This window comes from Narcine bancroftii, chromosome 7 (genome assembly GCF_036971445.1).
Source record: "Narcine bancroftii isolate sNarBan1 chromosome 7, sNarBan1.hap1, whole genome shotgun sequence".
NCBI classification, from domain to species: Eukaryota; Metazoa; Chordata; class Chondrichthyes; order Torpediniformes; family Narcinidae; genus Narcine; species Narcine bancroftii.
This window is the reverse complement of record NC_091475.1, coordinates 28,125,318-28,144,767: the sequence shown is the minus strand read 5'-3', so window position 1 is coordinate 28,144,767 and position 19,450 is coordinate 28,125,318. Positions and strand designations below refer to the sequence as shown.

The window sequence follows — 19,450 nt, the reverse complement described above, 5'->3', positions numbered from 1 at the left end:
TTTAGAGTACATTTTGGGATAAAACTGAAAAATGCTGATGCAGCTGTTAAGCACATTTATCACTGCTGTCTAGGCAACAAAAAAAAACTAAGATAATGTACATTTTCAAAGTACTTCTATATACATCCATATACATATACTCACACATCCATCATGTACATTCAATTTAGCTTCAAGTTTTAGTCTTTGGATAAATTCTCTTCTTCCTGCAATGAGAACAATTATCAAAATCCACTAAGTATTGAGTAGAGCAAAGAATATTTTTGTGAGAAACATATCAATGTACTGTACAAACGTGCAAAAGGAGTTTCAGCATGAAACAGAAATGTTTATAATCTTTTATTTTAGTGTTAAAATTAGTATAAATGATAATTCAGCCTTTCAGCACACAATATATACTTAGTGAACACTTTGCTTTGGTATTTACCAAAGAAAATGACTGAGCAATTGTGAGGATAACATAGTAGATTGAAATATGAGCATATTGACAGCAAGAAAAAAGATCTGTTGGAGCTTTTAAAAAGCATGAAGTTAGAAAGTCAGCAGGACTAGACATGATTTACCCAAGGCTACTATAGAAAGTGAAGGAGGAGATTGCTGAACCACTGGCAAAGATCTTTGTAAGTACCACAAGACTGGAGAGTTAAAAATGTTGTTCTCCTCTTCCAGAAAGGGAGTAGAGATAACCCAAGACATTTTGGACCAGTGACTCTTACTTCAGTGGTGGGCAAGCTGGTGGAGAAGATTTTGAGAGACAGGATTCACAAGCATTTAGAGAGGTATAATCTGATTAGAGACATTCAGCATGGCTTTGCCAGGGAAGGGATGTGCCTCACAAGCCTGATTGAATTCTTTGAGGATGTAACAAAGCTCACTGAAGAAGATGGAGCAGTGGATGTTGTGCATATGGATTTCAGTAAGGCATTTGTCCAAGTTCCCCATGCAAGAAATTAAGGAGGCATTAAATCCAAGGAGCCCTTGCTTTGTGGATGCAGACTTGGTTTGCCCAGAGAAGGCAGAGAGTGGATGAGGGGTGCCTTGACAGAGGTGCACAAAAGAGGCACTGATCATGTGGATGGCCAGAGGTTTTATCCCATGGTTGAAATGGCTAACAAAAGAGGCACAGATTTAAAGGTGCTTGGGAGAAAGTACATGGGGATCCAAGAAGTGTGTTTTTCCACACTGAGAGTGGTGGTGCATGGAATGCACTGCCAGCAACAGTGGAGGAGGCAGATAAAAAGGATCTTTTAAGAGTCTTTTAGATAGGTGCATGGAGCTGAGAAAAATGGAGGGTTATGCAAGTGGGAAATTCTTGGCAGTCGTTAGAGCACGCTATTAGGTTGGCACAGCAATGTGGGCCAAAGGGCCCGTTCTGTGCTATAGATTTCTATGTTCCATGTTCTATCACACAATGCAATACTTTAAAGTTTAGGAAATTTGTCCGTAGTCTGCCATCTACTGCAGGTGAAATTACACATTGAGCAATCAACTTCTTGAGAACAAAACAAATTCAATTTAACTGAATTTCTAAACCATAATAACAATGTGCACAGTTAGTCAGTTCTGCCTGGAATAGGAGCAGAAAAAAATACCCCTTGCAAAACTCCTTCTATTTGTCAAGAATAAGCCACTGATTAAATTATTGAACTCTTGAAGTAACTGGTGCTTCATTAAACAATGAGGGTAAAGTACTTAAAGAAAATGAAATGAGAGCTAATAAGAAATATATATATAATTTAAATAATTGTTGTACCACCAAGTTAATTGCACAAGGAAATTCAAAATGTTTAAGATAAAACTAAATTATATCAAGTTTTGCCTTAGTTATGCTGAATTGTTCATTTGCCAAACTGATCAGAATAGGTTTTTAGCACTAAACTCAGACGAATGCCTCCATCTTTCAGCTAGACTAACATTTCATCTTTGTCTTACACCAATTCATTCCCATCTAATGATTTATATTTTGGAATTGTCAGTTACCATTATCAAGAATCAATGCGATAGAATACAAATGTTGTAACAATTGTGAACATTCACTACTTAAAACAACAGTGGTAATTGTGTCAGTTGCAAACAATATCAGGAATGTACAAATGATTATTTCAATTAATGTGGTTGAGTTTTATTCTATTTCTATGTTCACCTCTTATTTCCAGAAGTGTTAATATGGTGGCAGCCCCTTGCAGTGCCTCGCAAAATGAAGGACGAACGCGACGATCCAGCAGGCGACACGAAGCCCACAGTGCTGCCCTCCAATTGGCCACAACTAAAGGAGCCTAACTGGCCTATCAAGGAAAGTGGATCACAAATGCACCAATCAATGCTGAGGGGGATTTGACCATGCCCCTCAGCTTGAGAATAAAAGCCCAATAAAGCTCAGTGTTAACTACACTCAACTGGGATTTGTGTTGTTCTTTCCAGGAATAGCATGTTCTTTCTGAGCTAACCTGCATACAGATATAACCTTTCCTGCGCTATAGGCTCTGCAGAGCCATAGCTTGTAGCAGCTAGCTACAATATTTCGGTTTTTATAAGTGTACTCCAAAAAAAAATCACTAGCTATTTGAATTGACAACTGAGGTGCATCAAAAAAGAATGTGCACTTTAACAGATGAATCATCTAACAAATGCAAATTTTCTAATAATTATTAAATATTTCTAAAGTAGTTTTTACAACTGATATTTGCTCTGAATAAATCAACTTGTAGACTACAGCAGTGATTCTCAACCTTTTTCTTTCTACTAACATACCACTTTAATATTCCCTATGCCATAGGTGTTCTGTGATTAGTAAGAGATTGCTTAAGGTGGTACGTAGGTGGAAAGAAATAGTTTGAAAACCACTGTTTTAATCGTACCTAATTGACTCGTTATGTGCACTATTTCATACTCCAAAGGAAATGGGCCAATGACAATTTTCCTCAAGCAAACTATTTCAATAACAATTGGATCTAGAGCAGTGGTTCTCAACCTTCCCTTCCCACACACATACCACCTTAAGCAATCCCTTACCAATCGCAGAGCACCTATGGCAAAGGGATTACTTAAAGTGGTATGTGAGTGGAAAGAAAATGATTGAGAACCACTGGACTATTGTAAACAAGACAAGGATCATTAGTAACAGGTTATTTTCCCGTACTTGCACAAATACCTCTGGTTTCTTCTCAGGATCTATTATTTGTCCCATCTCATTTCTCACCTACATGCAGTTTTTCAGCAATAGCCATGAAAATGTAGCAACAGATTTCGCAAGTGAACTGACACTCCCAGCTTTACCTGACCTCTCAATACCTCCTGACTCTGAGTTCTCATACTCCTTTATAACATCTTCATATTGAGTACCATTTACATCTTCAAGTTTCTTAAAAGCATGCAGATCACTCACATCCAAACTGACCCAAAACTGGAAATTGTCCAGAGCCTCTATTAGTACAGACAGAAATGAAAAATTAACTCTGATTTCATGGTTCATTTTAATATTTCTCCGAAATGAATCCCTTAATGGCCCTATTTGATCTTTAATATTCCATTCACCATAAGCTAAGCACCTCTGAATCACATTTTTATCTCTGCTTTGACCCATGTCATTGTATCATTTATTTATTTCTGTAATCAATTTTTAAAAACAATTTAGACAATTTAGGCCCTTCTAGCATACAAGCACATGTTAGCCTACAATCCTTGCAGGTTTTAAAGGTTTGGAGGAAAATCAGAGCTCCTGGAGGAAACAAAAAGAGACATGGGGAAAATGTACAAAATCATTACAGAAAGTTCCAGATTACTAACAAACTTTACATCTACACCACTGGTTCTCAACCTTTTTTCTTTCCACTCTTTGCCTGAATTGTTCTCTACTCTTTCAACTGGGAAGGGATGGTTGGGAACCACTGCTCTAGACTCAATTGTTACTGAAATAATTTGCTTGAGAAAAATTGTCATTGGCCATTTCCTTTGGAGTTATGAAACCGTGCACATAACGAGTCAGTTAGGTACGATTGAAACAGTGGTTTTCAAAACTTTTCTTTCCACCACATATCATTTTAAGCAATCCCTTACTAATCACAGAGCACCTATGGCATCAGGAATACTTAAACTGGTATGTGAGTGGAAAGAAAAAGGTTGAGAACCACTGATCTACGCCATAATAACTTTTGTTTTTTTTCTGGTCACCTCTATGTACCTCTTGCATTATATGTCAATCAAATTCAAAAACGTTTTTCCTTCGGGAAAGGTACAATGCCTTCCAGTTGCATGGAGATGGTCCTGCCAGCAAAAGAAACCCTTTTTTTGAAGAATCGACTGATAATGAGAAAGGCTATTTCTTTAAAAAAACACACTTATTAGCAATCAATTTGAAATATGTTGGTTAATATGAAACACATAATCAAAGCAATGTTCATTTGAAAGCACACTATGAGAGCTTAGGGTAATTATGCATGAGGGTAATCTAAAACAAGGAGTAGTGATGGATTTTAGGAATTTGATGACTGGGAATGGTCAAATGTCATTATCCAGTGGAAGGTCATGCTGCGTTAACATCTTTATATTCAACTAGAATGCAAGGGCATGAACTGCATCAACAAAATGCAGCAATATAAACATTCTATTCTATTCTGTCACATCTAAACTACAGGGATCAACTCCAACTTACCAGACAACCTGTCAGTTACAACTGTTTCTATTTGCCAATGAAGTTCCAGCAAAGCAGAGGCTGTGTCTAACTCAGTCACTTTTTTGAGTTCCAATTCTGATACCTCTCGCAATCAACTGTCATCAAGAGTGCTCAAACCAAACACCATACCAAATGCTGAAGATGCTGGTAACATGAACTAAAAACAGAAAACTAGAAATACTCAGCAGATTAAGGTTGAGAGAAAAAAGTATTCCAAGTCAATGATCTTTCATTCATGTTGAAAACAAGAGACTTCTACAAGAAGTAAGAAAGAGGGGCAATAATGAAAACATTGAAAGAGATGCTATAAAAGCAGAGAATTAAAATCATAGTCAATTAAGGGAACACAGAAAACAAACAGTTGAAAGAGTAGAGAACAGTTCAGACAAAGAGAATATTATTTTGCTAGGTTTGCCTTGCACCCTGAAATATGAAATAACACGTGCAAAGGCTTAACGACCAGCTGAATATTGTTAGTCAGAATCAGAATTTTATTGTCTTGAACAAGTCATGAAATTCGATGTTTTGTGGCAGCGTCACAGTGAAAACATTCATATTATAACCATCTTACAACATTACTAAAGAAAAATAATATTAGTGCATGAAAAGTAAGACAAGTTCTTTGGTTCATTGATTATTCAGGAATCTGATGACCGTGGGGAAGAAGTTTGTCCCTGTGCCGCTGAGTGCTCATCTTTAGGCTCCTGTACCTTTTCCCCAATGGTAGCAGAGTGAAGAGGGCACGGCCTGGGTGGTGGGTGTCTTTGAGGATAGAAGCTGCTTTTTTAAGACACCGTCTCAAGTAGATGTCCTCGATGGAGTGAAGTCTGGTGCATGTTAACGACCCTCTGGAGTTTATTCTTGTCCTGAGAGTTGGTGCCTCCATAGCAGGCAGTGATGCAACCAGCCTGAATGCTCTCAACAGTACACCAGAAGTTTACGAGAGTCTTCGGTGACATACTGAATGTCCTCAGACTCCTCACAAAGTATACCCGCTGCCCATTTAGCATTGTAGCGGTCAATCAATGGGGTTTAATAATTTCAAAGACAATGAGTAATGGGTGACCATGCCAGTGGCATTAACTCCAAATAGAATGTGATAAATGTAAAGAAATAGCTTTAAAAGTACAATACAAAAATAAAATGAATCCATCCAATGCAATATGTGCAATTCACAAAGTAAAAATGATAATTTAAAAATATTTAATGATGTTGGTAAATGGTAAAAAGTTATAGTCAGTAGAAGATCACACAATATTTAATTATATGAGGTGTATTTTAAACAGTTATTTGCATTGGTCGATCTGCTTATTCATTTTTTGTCAAAACACGTCTAGATTTAACTTCATAGAATATACTGGCACAGCATCATTTCTTTTCTAAATTTAGAAGACTTCCTTCATCATCATTTTGTATTACATTACAAAGTTTCAGCAATAATATTACAACATGGTAATGTCAAAAATTATAGTACAGTTCCTCCTTTTCTCAAAGTATGAATTGTAAAAGGCAGATTTCAAAATTTGGCTTTTTCACATGTATGTGCATTGCTCTCCCTGTGAGAAATAGAAATAAGACAAGAAGTTTGCAATACACATGGGCCAAGTCTGTCATCATCTTGACACTCATCAGCTGAGCAGGTCAAAAAATAGCGCCAAAGTCACAGACCTCCATCCAATCCGATTATCAGTACAAACTCTAGTTAATCACCTGGAAAGCTTGGACAGGCATATATTGTTTGCTATTTCCTACTTGGTGAATATTGATATCAAAATTGGAAATACAATGGTTAATCTTGGACATTGTTATTGCTAATTACCTCTAAAAATACTCAAACTAAATATTTATTTCTCAAGCACAGTAATAGCCTATTACTGCTTTTATTCATGCCAAACCATTAACTGTAACATTACACAATGCATGTCTAGCTCCACCAGGGAACAGAGTCAGAGTTTAAAGTTTAGTTTACCAAGTGTACCAAGAAAGGGCAAAAATTCAAATTTAATGTGCTATCCAAGCATCACAAAAAAAGTTATAATTCTTCAGTTTAAATCCATTTTGGATTTAAAAATTAATAGAAAACTACATGGTAAAATAAAGCAATGACAATCTCAAACCGGTTTAGACCATGGTATTTGATGAATGGATAGAATACCCAATGATGGGAGGTGATGAGACAGTGTCCCTAGGGAATCAGAGGGCTCCAAACAGGCACATGCTTTTTGTCCAAGGAGATCACAGAAATTCACTAGGTCCATTGCCAGGTTGAAGTTTGCCAGGGAGATCTCTGTAAGGTGCAAACAACTGTCTATAATTTTTGCACTCTTGTGAAACCTACAATGCAACTAAAATCCCAATGTTATTCTGCCTGTATCTGCAGCCTGAAGGACAAGTATGGAGACTGGGTATTCTCTCAAATATAGACATGAGCAGCAAATTGTGGGAGGCGGAAGAGAACAGTAACAGCAGGCTAAAATTATCTGAAGTTTGTAAGATCCGCATCTGTTTTATTTTTATTAATTTTTCACCATTAGGACGTTGCTAAGAGGCCATCATTGATTGATCTTTAAATTGACGTGAGATGATGATGCAAAACCACTTTCTTAAATTATTGAAGTCCTTGGAGTGAAGTTGGTATTGATAGGGAATTCAAAGATTTAGAGGAGGAACGTCATATTTCCTGGTCTGGATAGTCAGCAACATGGAAGAGATCCTGCCGGTAAGAGTACTCCCATACACCTGTGCTCGTCCTTCATGGTGATAGAGACTGTAGGCTCAGGAGGTATTTTCAGAATAGCCAAGACAAAGAAATCTGGTGCCTTTTGTAGATAGTACAAACAGTGGTGGAAGATATGAATAGCTAGGGCAGTGAACAGGATACAAATCAAGTAAATTCTTCATCCTGCACAGTGTCAAACTTCTTGCAACATCCAGACGAGGAGAGAATCTGCTCGTGCCCCAAGCCTTGTAGATGGTAGCAAGGATTTGGGGTGTCAGAAGATATTTGCCTCAGGGTAATTAGCCTTTGATCTGCTTTTATAGCCAAAGTATTTATGTGGTTAGTCCAGATGATTGTTTTGGCAAATGGCAACACCACCTGCACTTCCCACCACACCTAAGGATGCAGATGATTTGGACAAACAATACTAATGCCAATAAATGTCAAGTAGAGGTGATTAGATTCCTTGTGACACTTTTGAGACATGAACATTACTTGCCAATTAACAGCCCATGTCAGAATGTTGTGCAAATCTTGCTGTATGTAGGCATGGGCCTCTTCATTTACTGTAAATAAAATTTATTATTGTGCAATTATCAGCAAAAATCCTGACTTGTGATCTTATGAAGATCATTAATGAAGTAGCTGAAGATGGTGAGGCTGACTGTATGCTCTTGAGGAATGAATACCTGCAGTGATGTTCTGAGGGTGGAGTGATTGTCCAACAACAATCACAACCCTCTTCCTCTGTGCAAAGTAAGATCTAACCATTGGTGCACTTTTCTCTTGATACCATTTAACCACAATTTTACCAGGGTACCTTGAAACCACACTTAGTTAAATGCTGCTTTGATATCAAGGTGGTCACTCTCACTTCACATCTGGCATTTAGATCTTTGGTCCATGTTTGCCACTTTAGAATCCAATGTTAGTTTTTATAGGGAATTTACTGAAAAAATTCTCGGCTGAAACTTAAAAATTGAGAGATTGAAGTCGGGAAACAACAAAATGCAAATGATGACCTAAATTTGGACCTTTTTAAATCACAGTTGTTGCTGTGTTAACTGTTCATTTTAAACCTGATACTGGCAGAATTTTGTGAAGTATAGATGCATGTAAAGAAAAATATGAAGAAGTATGTGAAATTACATAATAATTCAGCCTATCCCTTAGAATGGCAGAACCAGCTGTGAGATCAGAAATCACTTACTCCTGTTGAACCATGCCAGTGTAATCCAGTGAAGCACAGGAAGTACTGGTAACAAATACAAAATACCATCATCTTGAGGAAGTATGCCAATTAATGCCAACTTTGGATCAAGTTCGTTCAAAAGCTTAAAACTGCTAGAAACTGAACTTATTTCATAAGATTCTTACAACACGGAGCCAGGTTTGATCTCAGTCTCAATCTGTGTGGAATGTGCATGTTCTCCTTGAGTTCAAGTTTTCTTGAACATCCCAAATTTGTGCTTGTTAGTCAATTTGTTGTTATAATTCAGTGGTTTTCAAACTGATATTCCACCTTAAACAATCCCTATGCCATAAGAGCTCTGTGATTAGTAAAGGATTGCTTAAGGTGGTATATGAGTGGGAAGGGAAGCTTGAGAACCATTGCTCTAGACCCAAATGTTACTGAAATATTTTGCTTGAGAAAACTTGTCATTAGCCCATTTCCTTTGGAGTTATGAAACAGTGCACATAATGAGCCAATTAGGTACGATTAAAACAGTGCTTTTCAAACTTTTTCTTTCCACTCGCATACCACCTTAAGTAATCCCTTACTAATTACAGAGCACTTTTGGCATTTGGAATGTTTAAGGTGGAATGAGTGTTTAGGGGGGCAGTTTTAAAACCACTGTTGTAAATTGCCCCATAGTGTAAGGTATAAAAAAAAACCACTAAAAAGGGAGAGAGAACACATTTCAGGGCTATAAATGAAAAGGGTAAGGAAATTGGACTGTTGGATTGCTCTATAGGGAGTCAGTATGGAGCAAATGGCCTCTTTTTGTGCCAGTTTGTTTATGAGATCACTTAAAGCTAGATTTCTATTTGTTCCTAAAGATAAAAGGTTAGTAGCTCTCCTAACCAGCCATTGTCAATCTTCGTTTGGCTATGGCCCCTTAGGACTCTCATCATGGTTTATGGGGCCCCTTCCCTGTGAAGCAATCAAGTTTTGGTTTCTTCCATACTTCTCTCTACAGACTAAATAAAAATCATAGAAAATATTCACGTTAGCTGAGGTGAAAAGAAAACAAGGCTCTTAGTTAAATGTGCTGCGGATCCCAGGGGGATCTAGACATAACTAACTCTGGAGTAAAGGAACAACTATCAGACCAATCAACTGGGATGATATTCACTGGTGTTTAGAAACATGATAGTGGATCTTGTATAAAATTATGAAAGGAATGCATAAGATTGAAGCAGGGAGGTTGTTTCCATTGATAAGTGATTCTCTATTTCTGGTATATAGCCTCAAGATTCAGAGGAGTAAATTTAAGGCACAGATGAAGAGGAACTGCTTTTCCTGGAGAGTAGCGAATCTGTGGCATTCTCTGCCCAAGAAAGCAGCAGAAGCTGCCTCAGTAAATGTATTTAAGACATGGATTGATTTTGAACATAAAGGAATTAAACATTTATAGGGAACAGGCAGGCAAGTGGAGCGGAGTCCATCATCAGATTAGCCATGATCTTATTTAATGGTGGAACAAGGTCGATCTGGGCTGTTCCTGCTCCTAAATCTTATGTTCTTATGTAATTAAGAATGCTCAACTTCTCTCAAATTACTGTTTAGTTTGTATCAAAGTGGATAAGGCAATGGATTTAGAAATGGTAACTTGTGGTAGCTGGACAATTTCTTTTAAACAAGCTTTAATGCAGGGGTGTCAAACTCAAATTCACGGAGGGCCAAAATTAAAAATTTGGACTAAGTCGAGGGCCGAACTAAATATTTATTGAAAATTTTCAACAACATCTGCATGTTTTCTCTTCTTTAAACTTTAGGATATAACTTCAGGAGGATAATGTTACAGGTCAGGAGTAGGTAGCTCAAGTTCACCCTTTGCTTGACCTGAGGGAAACCTATTTGGTCCCTGTGGAGATGTAGTCAGCATTCACAGGCTGTGTCCATTTTGGCCTACATCAGGACTCAGCATTTCCTGCTCACTCCTCAGGCTCTAGGCCTCTATTCACCCTTGACCTACCATCCCTCTACCTGACCAGTCCTTTACCCAACCTCTACTCACCCCTCACTCCACTCGCTCTGCCTCTACCCACCCCATCCTATACACGCCCCTCTACTGCCTCTCCCCTCAACCTGTTCCTCCCTCTACCTGTCTCTCACCCTCTAATCACCCCTCCCCTACTCACCCTGCCCCTCCCCTTTTACCTCTTCCCTATCCACCCCTCCTTCTACTCATCCCTCCCTCTAACTGCCCCTCGCACCACCATAACTTCCCCTGCCCATTACTCCTCACCTACACCCTCTGCCTACCCCTGCTTACCCACCCACTCAGGCCCAGCACGCTGCCGTTCAGCCTTTGCGGACAGCCACCATCTCTCTCTTCACGTGCAGGGCCGAACCAGCCGTCCTTGGGGTCCGCGCGGGTGCAAGCGCTGAAGGCCGTGGCGACCGGGAGAAGTGCGCTCGCGCTGTGGAAGGGCTGTCTGGTGCCAGTCGTGCGGGGCTCGCGCTGCCCGGGGGCCGTGCGCAGCCTGCCATGCCCGTCGCGCCGACAGGAAATCACAGGCGCTCGCCCATCCGCCGCACCGCTCGACAGGTGGGAGAAGTGACTGGTTGTGCGGGAAGCCTTCCAACTGACTTGCCGGCTGATGACATCGACAGACTTCTCGTGTTACAATTTCTCGTGTTACAATGGGGAAGGATGTGCAATGAAGGGGGAGGATGGTGGGGGTGACATTACCAAAAAACAGCATCGGCTCTCGCTGCAGGGCGGGCCACCTCTAATACATTTTTGAAATGATCTTGCGGGCCAAATATAATTATATCGCGGGCCAAATTTGGCCCGCGGGCCAGAGTTTGACATGTGTGCTTTAATGCATACAAAAAATGCACATAAAAATGATTAGATGTAATGCTTGTTGAAATATCCAGGGATGAAACTAAAAGATATAGTAGGACAAACAAAGTGCTTCAAATGAGTGCCAACAATAAAAATACAGATGGCCCCCAACTTACAACCGTAATTGGGACCAACAAATGTGTCGTAACTCGGAATGGTCATAACTCAGGTTCGCCCACCATGCACTATTAAATGAGACCATAAAGAAAGATTTTTAACACATGAATCTTTAATGAAGAACCTAAACATATGTACAGTACCTTCAATAAACATGCTCCCCAAGCCCCATATGAACTTTTAGCATACAATAAAGACATTGACTCGGACATCAGGGTGCTGCAGGGACCGGGAACTTTGAGCTGTCATGGAGAGTGTGGACTTTGGGGCTGCTGCCGAGAGTAAGGACCACTGTATACAGTATTTTTAATACAAAATATGTACAGTAGTTTTAATAAAGAATTTTAGAAAACATTTGGTCATATGTGCGGTGGACACAATTCGCATAGTTCGGAAGTTGAGGACTACCTGTATTTTTTTCAGCCATAGAATATTGATATCATGAGATTTAATGACAAAATTTAAAACACCAGCTTAAAAGAAGTTGTAGTTTTGGGAGGAAATTTCAGAGCTGGGCAGTTGCAGGCACTGCAAGAGATGGAGGCATTAAAATAGGAGATGCTAATGGAGGCCCACAATTGGAGTAATATAGAATTTAGAATGAGAAAGAATGGAAGAGAAAGATAAAGAATGGAGGAAAGATGAAAGAGGTGAGATGAAGAGAGAAAGAAAGCAAGAGAGAGAAAGAGATAATATTAACTTTAAGACTGACAAAACCACATACAAGTATTATTCAGTTAAGAGAAATAAAGCAAAGATATTAATGCAAGTAGACAGTAGTTCAGAAATGAAGAGATGATCACCTATTTAAAACCTCATTAACTATTGTCAAAAGCTATTTACATTGGATTCTGAAAACGGTGCAATATATACTTGTAAGATAAATGCTGCATCTGTTTTATACATCTTTCAAATCCCCAGAGATGATCAAACAAGGACCACAGAAATTCATGAAGAACAAACTTGAAATACACGTATGTCAGAGATTATTCTGTCCTATTGACAACTATAACCCAAAATAAAAGCAGAGACTTTTGGCTTCAAGGCACACTGCATTCCATTCCTTCATTAGGTTCCATTTTAGTTGGTAAGAGATACTGGCCTATTTATGGAAAATGATTTTTGTAGTTCACATAAACAAGTGTTAAAATAACCTATTTTAACATCTCTTTTCAACAATTGAATTATTTGTAATATTACTAGAGTATGGACTCTAATGTTGTGATGGTAAATTTAGAAAATGGTATTTGAAATGTAGCACTGTTCACATGATGACTTAGCAGATGACCCAAATGCTTTAAAGATTGAGTAAGGTATAGTTTGTAGTGCAAGGCATAGTTGATAAAGGGCACTTTAGAATTACTGAGTGGCAAAATTAAATAACTGTTCAGAGAGATTGGTAAGCAGAGGAACACCTAGAGTACTAGGGGTTTCAGAAGTAAATATAAAGTGATTATAGGATGCCATAAATGGAGTGAGGAAGTAAAAACATAATGCTGGAGAAACTGGTCAGTGTACTTTATATAGCAAAGATAAACATATATTACCAGCATTTCAGGCTTGAGCCCTTCATCAAAGTATGGAAAATTGTTGGCCAGAAAGTAGTTAGCATGGGATGGGAGAGTAAATGGAGTATGGGTACAATGAGTAGTTAAGTAGGTTACAATAATCATTCATTATCTTTGTCTAAATCTTTATTCTCCTAATGTCTCGGTACACACCAACCTACTTTGGTCAGCTGAAAATACTTAAAAGTTTATAATAAATTCATAAATGTTTTCAATAATAATCCCTATCTTCTCTCTACTCCTAAATCCCTCTGAGATCTACGAGTTCTTGAAGTTTAGACTTAATGTGCTTTGCAAAATTACATTATTTCAGGCCAGGTGAAAGCAGAGAGAACTTAGAAATTTGATCATGTACTGCTAGTTTTCAGGTGTTTATCTTACAAAATTCAATTCTACCCAAAGTAGATGACAGAGATCATATCCAAAGATCATCCCAAATGCAAAGATACTTTTGTTGCTTTATTCCCCACTGGTTAAAGAGACACTGCTTCCATCAGGAAACTTTAAGTCTGCAGAAGTCACTGCAGGCTGATGCACACTTTTCAAACCCCAGAGAGTTAACATAAGCTAATATGGAATAGTTTCACTAGCATTTGGTGATTGTCTTCCAAATTAGTGGAGGGGGGAAGCATTGTCAGCATTACATTATGATAGACTCTTTGATAACAAGTGCAAGACATGTGACGTGAGAAGTGACCTTACAATTGACTCTTCTTTCTACAATCCCAAGACAGTACAGTACATCAATAATCAAGAAAGGGAACCCAAATGGCACAAAAATATCCAGCACTGCACATCCATCTGCACTGATAAAAGCAAGATCAAATGGAATCCTTCCCAATTATTTAACTAAAATTTTTTAAAATGTCAGAAATACACTGTAGGTCAGCACATTTTCTCCATTTTAATTGCTTTTCCTCACATACTTACCAAGTTTACTTTAACATTTGTGTACTCCCTGACAAGTGGCACTTCACTTTAAAAAAAATGAAGACCTCAACATAAAGTACACTTCCCCATCGTGGTTGCTATTTTGCAGGTGTAAACACAGGTGTGCAGATCACTGTGACATTATCTTGAGAGGACGTGACATTTCTTTCAGCATTGCTCTATTCTTAAACATTGCCTTTCCTGAGGGAGTTTAGAGTAGCTATATGCTGCTGGGGCTCTTCATATGATGGGCACGGCAGATCCTCTCGTTCCTCGAATAAACAGGAGCTTTCTCCTGGCATACTGTACATCTCATTGACCAAGTCATGCATATTCCTTAGAATAAACATAGGAGCTGCATCCCTCTCTTGCAGTCTTTGGGTCCTCCATACCAGGCAAAATTTGTTGCAGCTGATGTTCTTTTCTTATTAGGTGCTAGTGCTAAAACACAATCATATTTTAATCCACTAAACATGCGTCCAATCCCATTTCTAGCAAACTGCATTGTTTTAAAGGGTGTTCAAGAACAGAAGGACCCGGTCAACATTTTGAAAGTGTGGATAATCCATCGTACAAGATCCTTTGATTCATTAACAAAGAGAAAAATGTGGAAAACTCATATTAGGCAAAACACTGGTTAGAACTGAAGCATTAATTCCAATTCTGATCACCTTGATTTGGATGCTGAAAAGATTTTTAAAATGGTTCTAGGTACAAGGTTTGACAGAAACAGCTCTGGTGTTCTCCATAGGACAAAGATGGTTGAGAAAAGATTTAACAGTGGGATTCAAGATCCTGATTGACTCAGAGCAGCAATTAGCATGGCATTGAGTTCCATTAGCACATGGTTAACAAAAAATGCAGAGGCACAGATTTAAAAGGCTTTAGCAAAATATGAGGGGATCTGAGGAAAAGATTTTTTTGTAGATGTAAGTGTTGAAAATTGTTACATTCTGGATCTCACCACCTGTAGGATGCTGGAGAGAGTCAAATGGTTGTAAGAAGTTTGGTATTTGAGGAAAAATAGCTGGTGGGATTAGAAGAAAAAATGGGAAAATGGGATTGATTGTTCAACTAAGAATGGCCACAGACTTCACGGCTGAATGTCAAACGTCTAGCCTGTAAGAATTTCATGATTCCCAATTTTCTTCAGTGGAAATTTAGTCTTTCAGCTTTACACCTAGGAATTCCTTTCCTAAAAAATGCCTTTCCTACATCATCTGTTCTTCAAGATGTCCCTTACAACTTTCCCTATAGATCTTATCTTTCATGGTTCAATGTGAAAATGTGGTCAATAAATATAAATATAATTTTTCCACAAAACTTTAAAAAAATCTTCTTTTAAGGAGAGACTATATAAAATGCCTTCACAAAAATAACATCCATAGACATTCCATTGTCAACCAGCTCATTGCCTCTTACAATGTTTAATTTGGATCATTCTTCATGAATACCTGCTGACTTTCTGATTAGCAGAAAACAATACTGCAGTAAAACCCCAAGTATCCAGAATACAAGCAACCAGCAGCCTTAAAAAAAATGGCCAAAAAAATTTGAGAAAAATAAATAAGAATAAAAAAATAGGTAAAAATATGTAAGTTTAAAATTATAAAAGTAAATGTTCTCTGAAATAACACATAAACCTTTGGTGAAAATGGGAGCAAATATTCAGCCAGTGAAGTTCCTTGGTCGTGCTTTGCTCGTAGCAACTGTTTGAATCAAGTTGTGTGAAACAGCAATGGTGTTGCCCAGGATGAAGAGCTGGTTGATGCAGCTCGCTGTTGGGGTGACTCTTTTAAAATGTCTCCTTAACCCCGCTTAGTAAGTGTCAACCCTGTCAAAGGCTTTATCTGTAAACATGGGGGAGAGGGGGTTAATTATATATAATGTTATTGTTCGTCTTTCGAGCAGATCGGTGGAGGAGAAGGAACCTACAGATGCAGCACCAGTTAAATGTTTTGATAGAATGCAACTGAAAATAAAGTAAAATGCTTTGGCATTGTAAAAGTAAGTCTCAAGCAACCGGAAAATGCTATTATCCAGCATCTACTAATTCCCCCATAGGTGCTGAATACCAGGGTTTTACTATATTTGTCAGTCTCAACAGATATTCAGCTGAACCACCTAAAATTCCCAGAGTTTCCTCATTTTTTCCCCCCAAATTGAGTGACAACTATGATTTCCCCAATCTGAAGAGAACTTGGAAGAAGTATGCATTCAGCAAATGGATGCAGAAGGAGATTCAGAGGAATTGAAAAATTTGTTGTAGCAGTGTTTAGGAGCCTGCAGCTGACGTGGACATTACCCCTCCATAAATCTTCGTCCGCGAAGCCAAGCCAAAGAGAGAGAGAAGAGAAAGAGAGTTTAGGATTAGATCAATGAATGTTATCAAATACAAATAGATCGGAGTTGGAAGAAGAAACAGAGAAAGACTTTTGTTAAGAAGGTCATAAATAAATTTTAAATCAATTAAACTGGCTATCAAAGGTAGGAGTGATAACCAAATGAGTTTATGATGTGGAATAAAATAAACATTTTCAAATGTGCTGAAATTCACAATTATACTGGTCAGCTATCAGCAAGAATAGCATTACCATAATTACATTTACAGGTAATAGAGATACAAATTAGGTTCTCAATTGTAAATGGGTGAAGGCAGATTTAGAGGTTGTTGACATGATGAATTTTAAAGTTATTGAGCAGTTGCAAGTTCAGCTCATCCAAATTGGATCAGCTTCCATTCAAGCAATCTTCATTTATAATGCAATAACCTACATTTATAATACACTTTTAACATGGTAAAACATGGAAAAACATATCATGGGAAAGCTTTCAAACAAAATTTTACATTGAATGAAGTAATCGTTAAAATAAATAGTCAAATGCTAGTCAATTCGGCAGTGTTCAAGGGAATTTACAGGAAATTCCAAACTTGAGGACCTCGTAAACTGAATACTTGGTCATGAATGGCAGAACACATAAAATTGGATTTTAAAGAGATTCAGAATTAAAGGAACGTCAATCTGGAGCAGATTATAGAGATCGGGGGATGGGTAGCAAGGCCCAGGTAGAACTTGAAAACAAGAAAGAGCATTTCAACACTGATGCATTATCTAACAGACAGCTCATATTGATCCATAAGCAAAGGGTGACTGATGAATGGTGGTTGGCTTGAACTGAGACACCTGTATTTTGGATGAGCTCAGAGTGGATGGTCTGAAAAGATTTCCAATGGTCAAGTCTAGACATGAAGGCATAGATGAGTATTTGAGCAAAAGGAGAGCTAAGGCAAAAAATGATGTCCAAGCAACATTGTGCAGGAGGAAGTAAACAAATTTTATCAGGTTGTCAGTGATCTCTTCTCCACTTCAAAAATTTATTCATAACATTATCAAACTGCATTTAAAGCATTTAGCTTAGATAAACTACAGTTTCATACAGTTACACATTTTAACAACCAAAACACCCAACTTTAATCCCACCACAAATTCTTTCATTACCAAATATATTCTTTCTGGTACTCACCATCTTGAGCCCACAGACTATTAGTCGAGCTGAACTTTCACAGCTCTCAAATAGCTATTTCTTGTGACTATGTAGCAATTTTGCCTCTTTTCAAGTTACCCATTCTGCAACATGATTTTCCCAACTCTGGCCAGCTAGTGATTCCGCTTTTCATTGAACATTGTTCATTTGGAATTTTTCTTAAAACATCTTCCTTCCTCCTCCACTGTCTTCCCATCTTCTCAGTTCTGTCCAATGTCCTCGCAGCAGTTCAGTTGGTCGATTCCTTGGCCACTTCAATGACTTTCAACTTAAAACTTGCTTCATAGTTGCATCATTTTGCTGGAGTCTCCGTGATAGCATCCACGTTCCGGCTATGCCCACCAGCTCAGTCTATTTTTTGGGATCGTCTTATTATATGATAAAACCATGAAATTCAGGCTGAAATGGGAACCCAGCTTATCTGAAGGTCGTCTTATATGCAAAAATGTATGGTGCCTAGTTTAATGTTCAAACCATGCCTATACAGTGTTGTTTTTCTGTCATTACAAGCAATTCTTCTAAAAGGCTCAGTAGTTATCAAATAAAATCTAAAATTCCACAGATTGACTTATGTTTTAAGAAAATTCCATTCCATTATGAAATACAATGAATTAACATCAAATCGAGCCTGTTTAAATGTACAGAATTAGATTTTGCTTGCCTAAATGAGAAAATGTAGAATTGACAGAAATGTTTCCTGATTCAAAGTTGCGTTTTATAAAAAGTACTAAACAGAGAAGGTGGTAAAATAACAATTTGTTTTATTTTGTGGGGGGAAAAAAACCTGGATAATTCGATAGAAAAACGCAAGAAATGACATCAGTAGGATAGACTCGTAATCATAAAAATGCTTCCACCTCAATGAAGGAAAACGAACTCCTGATCACACAATAAATCTCCTCGGATGTCCCCCTATTTTGTGGGAAGGTTCTCATTTCGGAAACACGGTCATCTCGCCATTATTACGTCAATGATTTAGCAACATTCAACCGAATGGGTTTCTTTTCTCCAGTTCAAACACAATAAAAATAATGGGGAAAGTTGGGAAATAAAACTCATAGAAACTGCCCTAGAAGGATTGAAGAGAAATAAGACTATTTTTCGCCACTTGAAAACAAACTCAACGTCATGAACATCCTGTTACTAATGATTCAATTTGCATTATCCTAATTTATACTTTAAAAATAAATAAAACAACGTATTTGGGGCATTGGTGGAAGCAGAGCCGAGAGGATCAGAACCCCGGGGTGGGGGAGGGGGTGGGGCAGAGCGTTACATTAGAAATCTGTTGGGAGAATATTTTTAATCTCCGAAAATGTCGAGGTTAAAATAAACCCCCCATTCGGGTTTGTCCAACGCAGTGGCTATAAACTCGACCAAGGCAGGGACAGGCTGCTTGGTGACAGAAGGCGGCGGAGCTGGTGCCAGTTAGTCACTTCTTACCTAAATAGGACAAGCGAATTAGCCGGGGATCCTCCAGCCCCAGCGAGCGCTTCCTCACATCCCACACCAGGTTTGTGGGACGTGACATCCTGCCTCTCCTGCAGTCACTACACTATATTAGCCGCTCCAAGGCTCCGTCATTGTCTTCTCGACAGACCCCAGCGGAGAAGTGAGAGGCACAGGAAAACAAGCCCCGGCCCGAACTCGCAGGGAATCGCTTCACGTCGTTATTTTCATGCTAGCGATCACCGTCAAGTCAGCTTGAAGCGAATCGTTGGCCAGCTGCCTGTCAGCGATAGGCCTGTCAAGCCGCAAACATCGCGATGTCTCGTTCAAACAGCCGGGCCGGAAAGCCGGTTCTCACTCTTCAACCGAA

The 19,450-nt window shown here is 38.5% G+C and overlaps 1 protein-coding gene across 5 annotated transcripts in view; it reads right to left on the bottom strand.

Annotated features, from left to right (window-relative positions):
* dcaf6 (ddb1 and cul4 associated factor 6) overlaps nucleotides 1–19,386 on the bottom strand; it is a 156,190-nt gene extending 136,804 nt beyond the window's left edge. For 2 of the 5 annotated variants that reach the window (XM_069889246.1, XM_069889247.1), the window contains exons 1-2: nucleotides 19,075–19,386; nucleotides 145–206 (exon numbers count right to left, since the gene is read on the bottom strand). In XM_069889246.1, coding sequence (XP_069745347.1) covers nucleotides 145–206; nucleotides 19,075–19,162 — 150 coding nt within the window. In that variant the 5' untranslated portion in view covers nucleotides 19,163–19,386. The remainder of the gene's footprint in view (nucleotides 1–144; nucleotides 207–19,074) is intronic. The other 3 variants (XM_069889249.1, XM_069889250.1, XM_069889251.1) reach the window with 3 other exon arrangements.
* Between the last annotated feature and the right edge of the window lie 64 nt (nucleotides 19,387–19,450).